The 12,106-nt window shown below is 36.8% G+C and overlaps 1 protein-coding gene across 11 annotated transcripts in view; it reads right to left on the reverse strand.

Annotated features, from left to right (window-relative positions):
• The window catches only part of HDAC9 (histone deacetylase 9), an 856,076-nt gene that overhangs the window by 429,670 nt on the left and 414,300 nt on the right, over positions 1–12,106 (reverse strand). For 8 of the 11 annotated variants that reach the window (XR_004384558.1, XR_004384557.1, XM_032873697.1 and 5 more), the window contains 4 exons: positions 9,966–10,207; positions 5,153–5,303; positions 4,004–4,130; positions 1,622–1,743 (listed from right to left, as the gene is read on the reverse strand). Coding sequence is in view for 9 of the 11 variants with exons in the window: in XM_032873697.1 (XP_032729588.1) it covers positions 1,622–1,743; positions 4,004–4,130; positions 5,153–5,303; positions 9,966–10,207 (642 nt within the window). In the remaining 2 variants the exon portion in view is untranslated. The remainder of the gene's footprint in view (positions 1–1,621; positions 1,744–4,003; positions 4,131–5,152; positions 5,304–9,965; positions 10,208–12,106) is intronic. The other 3 variants (XM_032873743.1, XM_032873760.1, XM_032873752.1) reach the window with 2 other exon arrangements.

Raw genomic sequence — 12,106 nt, forward strand, 5'->3', positions numbered from 1 at the left:
CTCAGGTCCTTGAATGCCAGTCACTGCCCTGAGACCTGGGGCAATAGTCACATAATCTCTGTCAATAGTTTCTACATAAGCCACTGGTGCAACTAAATGTCAAGACAGCAGATCAAAGTCGGCACATTCTAAAACTCATGTCCTCTTTGGATCAATTTTCATAAACTATACTCTGTGTTTTAGACATACATGGAAGCTCATTCTTTGCGTTCTTCCTTTTAACCCAGACAAGTTTATTTACATGAAAGGCAATCTGATTTGTACATAATAGTGTGAAATTTTAATGCAATACATAAATCTCATTCTCCTCTTTGCATAGACCTCTGGAGGTATTTTACTTCTTGGAAGTATTTTACTATACCCTATTGTCTTATAGTAGAAATGCAAAACTCCTTGGGCTATAAAAATAAGAAGGCAAAGACTGGTTTGCAATACTTCACTATCCTACCCCAGTGCCTGGTACAAAAGATGGTAGGTAGTACGCTCCTACTTATGATGGATTTTATTTTTAAATCTTCATTATGCTAAGGTAAATTATGACAGACAATAGCTTTAGCGTGTGGTTTTACAATCTATATCTATTTTTGTTATTCATGATTGCTTGGGAAAATGAATATAATTATTGGAAAGCATTTTTGCTCTGTAGGATTCAAATACAAACTACATAGATCTAATCTTAAGTAAACCTAAGTAAAATACAATGGACCAAACTATCTTCTCTGAATATCTTTTCAGATAGTTCTAGATACAAAGATTTTAAAATTTACTTATTTTCCTTAAAAAAAAAACACTGTATTTGGAAAACATATGATTTAGAACAGAATGCACACCAATGGTATTTATGCTTATATCTAGCTGAACTTTAAATATATTTATTACAGAGGTAAGAGCATGCAACACATTAAATATTCATGTATCAGGGGTCTGAAAATGGAGAATTTGAGCAAACAAATACTAGCCTTAGAGCCAGAAGGCGGTTTACTAAATTCCAAATAGAAGCTTCATTGTCTCAGTTCCCCTAAGCAAATTTTTATATAATTACATGAGATTATTAGGTACAAAGCATCACTCTGAGTTCTCCTGTAATCTGTGAGACATTAGGCAAGTCACTTACTCAGAAGGTAGCCTTGGTCTTATCTGTTTCACCACTTAAACAATTAAAATTTACAAGTGCTAAAATGTGTAAGAAAAAGAAAGTTTATTATTCCTATTTTTTCAGTAAATGGCTGAGGCCAAAGGAAAATTTAGATAAATGGGGAAAATTACAGAGGTCCTCATTAGTGGAGAAGATTCAAATTTTTGGAGAAATCGAATTTTTATCTTCCTTAATTCTACTCTTTGTTGGCTTTGTTTTGTAATTCCACTTTTTGTTGGATTTGTTTAAAATCCAAATAGGGTGAACTTTTAAATTAGAAAAGATACTTTGATTATATCCTGAATCAACTGGTGTTGAAATCGGGGGTGTACGTGTCTGCATGCACATGTTTGTTTGTGCTAAGGGGAGGGATGGAGGGGGCAGAAGAGCTGTGATGCAAATCCTTTGGCTTTCCTCTAGAGGATGGCCAAACAAAACTATAGGTACATTATGGAAAAGCAAGTGGATCTTGCTAAACCAACTTACCAGTTTTTCGAAGGGGGAAATCATCCTTCGTGTCCTGTGCTCCTGGTAATGTGTATTTGTAGGATGGAGATGTTCCACTCAGGGGTGGAGAGCTTTGATCCAGTGACGTGTGGTGGGCAGCCCTACCAAAGAAAAAGAGGCTTCACCATTTGCTCTGGAGTATTTCCCGTATGTTGGTCAGCAATAATCAGTTGCACATGCTGTACACGTGTCTCAGCTGCGTTTATGTTCTTTCTGTCCAGTGTATGCAATCACAGCCTCGCGAACCAAGTTCACTTTAGCAGTATGCTACAGAATGTTGCAGGACCCCCAAGAATGACCACTGTGTGTCCGGTCACTCACTTGTACAAACCTTGCCTCACTAACAGAGAATTCACCGAGAGCCTGAGTTTGGATCATCTGAGATCATTGTGGATTTCTCTTAGGTGCCACACTTACAAAAAGGTCACCACCCAAATCCTTTTTAGCCAACAGGGTAGAATAGCCAGAGTACCAGTAAACATATAGAAGGGACTTCGTTTGCAAAAATTGTTAGGTAATACACAAAAGTACACGAAGGTGCTTTTCTACCACAGTGAAACTACCGTTATCACAGTCTCAGATCCCCTGGCTTGAACAGCACTTCCAAGGTAAAGGCTGGCAATCACGTATTTCCCCAATATGAAACTAATTTTTAAAAATGTTTCCTTGCCCCTACATAAATATAGTGAAAGAGGTGGACCTGTACTACTGGGGAGGAGTTTTCAGAACTGAACGTCAGTTATCCAGTGGACGTGAACACCCACAACTACGATATGTGAAGAAAACAACCAACAGGGAACAGTATCACCACCAGGATGGTGATTGTACCAGTATCGTTTATCTGAATCACACATTCTCAAAAATTAACTTGTTTAAGGACACTTCATCTAGCCCTAACTAGAAAAAAAGTATTAAATTCAGATTCCATAAATTAATGATTTATGGTGTCTGGCGTTGGACCCTACTGAAGTTCAAGTCAGCACAAAAAAGGATTGCTAAGTAAATATTTAATATACCCAAGGGGAAAGCTGAAGAACTTTCAGCTGACATGCTGTTTGCCTCTAGTTAGTTGTTTTCCCACTTAAAAAAGGTATTGCCTCTTCTTAAAATGAGCTTTAACCTACAAGAAATATGAATTAGTTACAAATTATGTATGTAATTTTAGGTAACAAAGTGGTGTTTATTTCTAAATACTTTGTGATGTTAACTGAACATCTGAAAATTTTCTTCAGGGACTGGCTTCTCAAGTCAACTGACATGCCTGATAGAAATTACATAAACCATTAAAAAGTATTTATGCAGCACTCTGGAATCAGCCTTGGTCACTTTTTTTTTTTTTTTTTTTTTTTTGCATGCTGAGAAGGGCAGATACTTATAAAACAGAAGTATAAGAACTCTTTAACTAGAACTCTTGGGATGCTTACAGTTTCAATATAGAGCATTCAAGTATATATTCCCTTATCTTTGATGAGCTGAAGAATCAAAAAGATGTAAGTCTAAAACCTGATGGTCATTCAGTAAACATATAAAATGAGAAAAATGAAAGTACTGTCTATTACAGTCTATTATCCAAACATTTGCTTATCAGTATTTGTCCTGATTTTTAAAAACACCACATCGTTTCTATTTTCCTGAGAGGAGAACTGTGTATCTCATAGTTCTCTTCACTGGACCTGGGGAAACATGGTTCCGGGTGTCCGTAACAGCAGTGTCTGATGTTGTCAGCTGGTGTGTGAGAGAAGTCAGTGTGCTCAGCTCACAGTGTGACAAGAAATGAAGTCAGATGGTCAGGGGTAAACTTGTCATGAAGACTCCGCTTTACTTCCTTGCCTCCGTTCTCTTTCTCTTCCCTCTTTTGTCTTCCTGCCTTTTTTTTTTTTTAAGTCGAAAAGCTTCTGGTCTTTTAAAAATAGCTCAGATCTCCACCTTCTATCGAGCCAAGTAAAATAAAGTCTCAACCTGCCAAATCTTCAGAAATTATTGTAAAGATATCAGATGCACCATCTGAGAATAGAAAAATGCAAAATAGGAACTAATTTCTATGCCCCACCCCACACTTCTGTTACTCATTCACCAAAAAACATTATCTACTTCCTTGCCCTCAAGATGATACTTGCTAACATTTATTAAGCACTACTCTCTGTTACATACTTTACTGTATTATTTCATAAGACCTTTCTAGCAACCCTAGAGGGCAGGTACTATCATGATCTTCTCACTGAGAAGGACGAGAATTCAAGGAGCTTCTCCACTGCCACAGAGCTGAGAACTGGCAGACCCCGGTCCAGTGCCCAGGCTGGCTGAGCACTGAACCTATGTTCTTGACCTCTGGGAAGGAAAAAGGCCAAACACTGAACATACGTGTACCAGAGCTTGGGATGGCGGCTCACGGAATGATTTTTTCCATTTGTTGGAGTGTCTTTTGTTGCTGATTTACTCAATAGGAATTCTTGAAGCTTCTGCTTTACTTCTGTACTTGCCACTGCCCCTGAAACACACACATACAGAAACGGATGTTGATGTGGGGCTTTGTCCTTCTGTATCTCTGAAGAATTTAACAAAAATTAAGAAGTAACACCACTGGTCACTGCATATGAAGCTTTCCTATTAAAAGAAGAAACCAGAGTCTAAACAGGCTTTTGGAAAATGGCATAGGTAATGTTTTGTAACTACTGGTCAAACCGCCAATTTTCAAAGGACCTTGGACGATTTCTTTAATTGCTTCTGCAGAAGGGGGAGTCCCAGAATTAAGACTAATTTTTTCCTGAGGTAAAAAAAAAAAAAATTAGGAATAAAACACTGCCTTTTAAAAATCAAGAGTCTTAGGGGACCACATAAATGATTGAACACAATACAATGATCTTCCTGAATTGCTAGTTTGAAAAACTCACGTTTTAAAAAAAAACTCTTTTGAGCATGAAACAAATAAATATCACTGACAGTTTCAGTTCTAGTCGTCTCATCTTTAGTGCTACATCCTGATTTTGAACTGACCTCAGACAAGGGAATTATTTGGATCTGTCTCCCTCTTGTGGATAGTTTTTTTAAACAAATGTTCTGCCTTAAATCTTCCCTGAGTCCGGGGACTCAAAAACTATGGAGGCAAAGGCTTGACTTACAGAGCAATTATTACTTGAGCAGAAGGAAGGTACAGTGAGGAAATGTGGAAGTAAGTTTATTAATAAAACAATATGGCATGGCTAGATTGCTTTAGTAGAAACTCTTTTTTAAGGTTCAAGACAACAGAAAATCAGTATCTCTGCCAAACAAGGCTCAGTGGACTTCCCCGAGACACTGCAGACCGAATGCAGAGAGATGAGATGTTAATGTCAAGAAAGTTTTAGACGGGGGTCCACAATTTATTCTTTAACTAAATGCAGACAGTTTTGACAAGTTTATTTTAGTTTACTTGTGACAAGTTTAATTCCACTCCTTATCAGGCTTCACTCTGAATGATGACCAGCTAAACAGGAGGGGAGAGATGCATCTTTTACCCCTGGTGCCTCTTACTTTCTCGTCCTCTATCTTTGCCTCTGAGAGGAGGAAGCTGCTGTTCTCTGCGGTGCCTCTCTACTTCCTGTTCTTGCCTCTGCTGCTCCAGTTTCTGCTCCTTTTCTAGGAGTTCTTGCTGCTGTTTTATGGCTAGAAGTTCCTGTTGCAACTTGCGAGAAGAGAAAGACATGAGAGTGTGCAATTTCTTTAGGCTTCATTGTCATCACTGACCCATATCAAACTGTTAGGAGCTTCTGGAACTTGTTTCTGTTTAATTTACATTTTTACTCACTTTTTTGGTAAATTATTGAAATCTAAAGACAAACAACTAATTCCACAGACGGTCTTCATGTCATCAATCAGCAAGTTTTTAGGTAGCTTCATTAGCTGTGCTGCCCCACCAAAAGTCATTCCCAAATTTGCTCTAATCTTTACTTCCCTGAGTAGCTTCTCTTTGTAATTCTGAAATATAAGAAACAGGCAAAGGCAAGAATGGCCCAGAAGTCTGTTCTATCAAGTCCCTCCCATTATAAATAAACAACTGAAATCTTTATTTCTTATCCTGAGAAATGGTATGAAAATATCAAACCAAAGGGATGGTGATAAATGAGTTAATTTAAGGGAAGTCTACCTGAAACAGAATGAATGTTAAAAATTTAAAACCTGGGGCATCTGGGTAGCTCAGTTGTTAAGTGTCTGCCTTCGGCCCAGGTCATGATCCCCAGGTCCTGGGATCAAGTCCCCAATCAGGCTCCCTGCTCAGTGGGGAGTCCGCTTCTCCCTCGGCTCTCTCCCTGATCATTTCTCTCTCTCGAATAAATAAGTAAAATCTTCAAAGAACAAACAAACAAACAAACAAGCAAAAAAAAAACTTCAGGGCGCCTGGGTGGCTCAGTGGGTTAAGCCTCTGCCTTCGGCTCAGGTCATGATCTCAGGGTCCTGGGATCGAGCCCCACTTCGGGCTCTCTGCTCAGCAGGGAGCCTGCTTCCCCCTCTCTCTCTGCCTGTCTCTCTGCCTACTTGTGATCTCTCTTTCTGTCAAATAAATAAATAAAATCTTAAAAAAAATTTTTTTTAAAACCTTCAAAACCTTATAGAGAATGTTCTCGGATTAACGTATCTATATATTCATGGTAGGCATGTCTCTCAAAACAGCAGAAGCCTAGTTCATTCATCCAGCAGGCAAAAACCTTCTGATTAGAGATGGGTCAAAACAAAATCATTTCCATTAAAGTACTGTCAGGTTGTCTGAATTCCTTGACTTCAGTTCCAAACAATAGGTAACATGAACATGAAGGATTTTTAAATTTGTTTAAAGATTTTTTAAAAATTTATTTAATAGAGACACAGCGAGAGAGGGAACACAAGCAGGAGGAGTGGGAGAGGGAGAAGCAGGCTTCCCACCGAGCAGGGAGCCCGATGCAGGGCTCGGTGAGGGGCTTGATGAGGGGTTCGATCCCAGGACCCCGGGATCATGACCCAATTCAAAGGCAGATGCTTAATGACTGAGGGACCCAGGTGCTCCACAACGACGGATTCTTAATAACTGTCTTGACATGTCCGTTTTTTCTCAGATGGAGAGATATCTGTGAATAATAATAAATGTGCTCACTGTGGAGTAACTAAAGATTGTGAGTTCTACTTAAGCTCTGATATTACTAGATATGAAATCTAGGCACCTTACTAAACTACTCAAAGCCCTGGTTCCTTGTATGTAAGAGAAGTTATCTCCATCACACAACATGTTCAGAATGCACATGAGATTTAGTTTGTAAGTTTGAACCATTCTGATTTTAATTATTATTACTGTTTTTAGATCTCAGTCATAATGAAGTTGGTGTAATCTGTTGTTTATATTAGATACCTAAAAATCTGAAATTTATGCCAATAAGTAAGAGAACAAAACCAAAAATCTTTTGGAATGGCATCAGTTACTCTGGAGTGAAAGGAAGCCAACCTGGCGTGCCAATCACGACGGTCTCACCTCTGCCTGAAGGATATGGTTAGAAGCATTTCTGATTACTCTTCATATTAAAATCTTTGGCATTTTGGCTCTGATATATCAGTCTTTTATTGGATGACTTTAGATACTGCACTGTCAAAGAAAACTTTATAACTTCCCTTAAACTCTGCCTTAAATATTAATTTTATACAGCTACTGGGATTGGTGAAACTGATTTCAACAAAAGCCCCAATCAAATTGAAATTTAATCTATCTTAGGAATCTAGAAAAGCACACAATTTAATTTCCATAGCTACTATTCATTATTGAAGACTGCAGGACTGACACTGAAAAAAAAGAGAAAGAACAAAACATCAACTGCCCATTTTCAGATGTTCTGATACATGACACAGGGAGGATGAAGTGGTAGTTCTGATGGCAGACAAGGTAAGACTACAAATCTTGGAACAACCATTTACTGGCTGTGTGGTCTTGGGTAAGTTTCAGTATTTCTCTCTGCCTCAGCTTACTAAGTGGAAGAATGTGATAACAACATCTAACTCAACAGATATTGATTATAGAAACCAAAGATTCAAAATGCTAATATAAGTAAAGCTTCATATACTGTGTTCCTCATAAACATAAAATCCAAGTGAATGTTAAAAAAAATCAACTCAGCCCTTCCCATAAAAAACGTAAAGTAAAATAAAACAAAAAAATTTAAAAAGTAAAAGGCTTCCTAAACTTAAAAGGAAATTTAAAATAGATCTTTAGTTTCTGAGAAAAAAACCTATGCCTTTGGAAAATCCTTTCAAAAACTAAATTTTCCTTTTAGCTATCTCAGAATCCTTTCTCTGTCAAGAGCCTCCTCTTTTCTGCTATTTTCCAGATGTCAGCAGACCTACTGTATTACTTTGTTTGAGCTAAATAAAGTAATACTTAATTACCTACTTGTTACTATTAACCTGTGAGTAAAATAAAACATTACTTCAAAAATTTTCATGTTAATCTTCACAACTACAAAAGATACCAAATATAAATGAAAAGAAGCATTACTGTTGTCCTGTATTCAGTGTAACATGAATCAGTACCACAGCAAAATGAACTATATAGGTACTTTTAAAAGTATGGTGAAGAATATAAATTTTATTCATTCATCATTGTCATCTTAACATGCCAAGAATGAATGGAGAAGGAAATCTAAACATCAATGCTCCTGATATTTTTTCAAGGGTCAGATAATAATGCTTTAAAAATAAGTCAAGGAACACTATATCAAAAACTAATGATGTACTGTATGGTGACTAATATAACATAATAAAAATTGTCTATAAACTAAATGAAGGTTTCCTATTCTATAAAATACAGCCATGAGCTACTGGTTTCTTATGAGACCCAAAACAAAATCCCTACTCTTAGTTTTAAGGTATCTTACGGAAGAATAAATTGCAAGGGTTCTTTTACTAAACTTTACTAAAGAAGAAAACTATGATGTTTTATATCAGATGTCAAAGTTTTTTTTTTTTTGGAAAAGAAGATAAAGAGGCCTTTCAGGCTAAGAAAGTGTATCTTAAAAAAGAAAGGATATAGGGAAGAAGATAGCATTTTTACCTTCTCAGACACTAATATTAATGTGGTAATTTTTTATAATATTAACATAGATTAGTTATCTATATTAATCTGACATAAATGTGTTTGTATTTAACACGCAAGTGAGTAATAGATCAAGTATCTAGAACCTGTAATTTATTGCATTACTAAGTTAACATGTATTTACATCATTTTGAAGGACATAGACCTAAAAATGGGAATTTTATATAAGTATTTGCTGACTTTTATTACTGTCATAATAAATTCAAACTAAACATCTACTTAATCAGACCAAAATAGCTTTATATTTTAAATGTCTTTGTCAAGAATTTGAAAGACATTTCCCAAATAAAACTAAAGCAATATTTATCTGAAAGATACAAGAAGAAACTGATACCCAGATACATCTAAAGTGACTTGACAAGAGAATAGTCTATCATAAAAAATTCTGGGACATGGATATATTTCTCCTAGAATATTTTAAACAATTTGGATCTCAAACTGTCAACTACTCCCAAAATTCTTTAAAAAAATTCTTATCTGCAGCCTATTAAACTTATATAAAAAATATTAAAAACATTTGCATCAGTTTCTTCATACGTAATTCTCTTGAACTTTTATGTTATCACTTTAAATGTATACATTATAAGGTCTTCTTCAAGGGAAAAATTAGGATATATTCAGAATACCCTTTTGGGGAGGCAGCTGGGACAATGGTGAAACAGGTGATAGAGATTTAGGATGAGTACCTTGGGATGTAGGAAGTGCTGGGTCACTACACTGTACACCTGAAACTCATATTACCCTGACTGTTCAATAACTGGAATTTAAATAAAAGCTTAAGAAATCCACGTATAAACCAAAAACAAAAAAGTCTCTCCTTTTATCATTTCTGATAAGTAGTTTATGCAGATCCTGTAAAAATATAAAATGGCTCTTCCCAGGCTCATGGTTCTTCTTCGTGGAGAACAGACAGGGCCAATGAACAAAATCGTATTGAAGACAAACTCAACAGAGGTTGGAAAGTTGCTTTTCCCTACTAATGATGCTGTACACTAACGGATGAGAGTGAGAGAGGCCACCGCCCCCTCCAAGAGCAAAGCTTGTTTTTAGTCAGCATTCCTACTACTTACCCAAGGTGCTCACCAGTAAAATCACAATTTCTTTCAGGCCATACTCCCACATCTTAATCATGGTGAAACTCACCGCCCCACCCCCGTCCCAATGCTCCTTCTTATGCCCATGTCCTGCTGCAGGCTTCCTGGGTGAAAAGGTCAGAGGCAAGGAAACATTTGCTACCTTGATGTGTTCCTGGAGCTGAGCCTGGTGCTGCCGTGTCAAGTTCTCATGTTGTTTCTGAAACTCGGCGATCAGGAGCTGCTTCTGGATTTGCTGCTGTTGCTGGATAAGGAGTAACTCTTGCTGCAGTTGCTTCTCACGGACAACAGGATCCACCACAGGCATCATCATCCTGAGGTCGGTCCTCAGGTCTAAAGGTGAGATGGGCTCCAGGCCCACGGGAACTTCTGACTTCACATCCACTAGAGAAGCAGGAGGAAAAAGAAAGGATGGGAGGGCATGACAGAGGTTGGGAAATGAGTATGTTGATTTGGAAACAAACAAAAAATAAAAAACACTATACCCTATATGAACAGATTTTATGTCAACAAGTGAAGTCATTTTTACAACGATAATAAAAGGTCTTTAGTGTATGAGTTTTGGTAAAATGGACCATACGCTAACTTTCACCCAGCGACCCACTTTCATGAATCTTCTGAATTTCTTTTTTCAAAGGGATGAATCCTGCACCACCACCTCTCCCCCGCCGCACAAAAAAAACAAAAACCAAGAACCACAAAGAGATGAATCCAGTTATTTCCTGGTATCAAAAGTCATTTACAAAACTTACTCTACTGGACCACTTAGTAGTAAGTTAGGCAAACCTGGGACAAAAAAATGCTACTCTACTGAAGAAGAAATGCCAAGTTTTAAGAGAGAAATTTCTATCACAACTCGATTTCCACACTTGCAGGCATGTTAGTTTGTAATCAGAGTCAGAAGATATATTCTAAGATATATTCCTCAAGAATTAAGGAATTCCTTAAGAATTAAAGCTTTCGACAATGTATCTGTGGGGCTGTTGGACCTGCCAAAGAACAAGTACAAATCTGCATGCTAAGATGTTGAAAATGGTAAGTGGATTAGTTAATCAACCACAAGTGTCAGGTCTTTCAATGATGATAAACGCTATTTCAGTTACCTTATTCCTAAAATGAGTAAGGCATAAAAATGGTAAGGAAGCTTAAAACAAATCAAATCACTAGAGGAACAAAGACTGATGAGATTAATTAATTTGACAAGAATAATTATAGGATATTTAAATTTAAAAAAATAGGTAACATATAAAAAATTCTTACTACTTCTATCAGATCATTTGTAGGACAGTAGAAGCACAAAAACTCATAGACAAGGTAGATAGGAAGTAACAACATGGAGTTGCTAAAAGGATTAACTGGGATAATCCACTCTAAGGATTTACAACATACAGAACATTTCTCAATAAATGCTCTGGGTTTTTTAAATTAATAAAAATGGAATTTTCCTGTGTATGAAAATAGATCAACACAGTGTGGCTAACAAAACAAAAATATTAAGAGCAAGTATGCAAATAAAATTGCATGAGATTTTCATTTAATACTAGAAAATAAAAACACTAAAACTTCTAGAAAAGTGGTAAAAGAATATAGAGGAATATAAATAATCTTTATTTTTTTAGAAGATTTTATTATTTATTTATTTGTCAGAAACAGAGAGAGAGAGAGAGATTGCGTGTGCACAAACAGGGGGAGCGGCAGGCAAAAGGAGAAGCAGACTCCCCAGTGATCAAGGAGCCTGATGCGGGACTTGATCCCAGGACCCTGGGACCAAGACCTGAGCTGAAGGCAGGCACTTAATGGCTGAGCCACCCAGGTGTCCCTAAATAAACAATTTTTAAAAATTTACCTTTACTAGTAAAGAAATGCAAATTCTAAGTCAAAGTAAGGCATCATTTTCCAAACATTAAGTATCATCTGTATGATCCACGTATATGCATATGTGTGTATAATACCCCATTGTGTGGTGTAAGCATTTGAACAAGAAGATAATTACATAACGCAAGTGGTATTACCAAATGGTTAGAGCTTCTGAAAAACAACTTGGTGACATGTAGGAAAAATCATTAAATATCCTACCATTTGATTCAGGTTTGCCAACTGTAGGAATATATCTTAAGGAGACAATAATTACGGGAAACTACAGTTCAATGTCATACCGTCCACTGAAGTATTATCATTTTAATTGAAATCCACCAACTACAAGGAAGCGTCTAAGTAAAATATGTCACATCCATATGGTGGAAAAACACATACTCATTAAAAGTAATGTTTATGGGAACATGA

The sequence above is a fragment of the Lontra canadensis genome, unplaced genomic scaffold (genome assembly GCF_010015895.1).
Source record: "Lontra canadensis isolate GAN:19392208 unplaced genomic scaffold, GSC_riverotter_1.0 scaffold2, whole genome shotgun sequence".
NCBI classification, from domain to species: Eukaryota; Metazoa; Chordata; class Mammalia; order Carnivora; family Mustelidae; genus Lontra; species Lontra canadensis.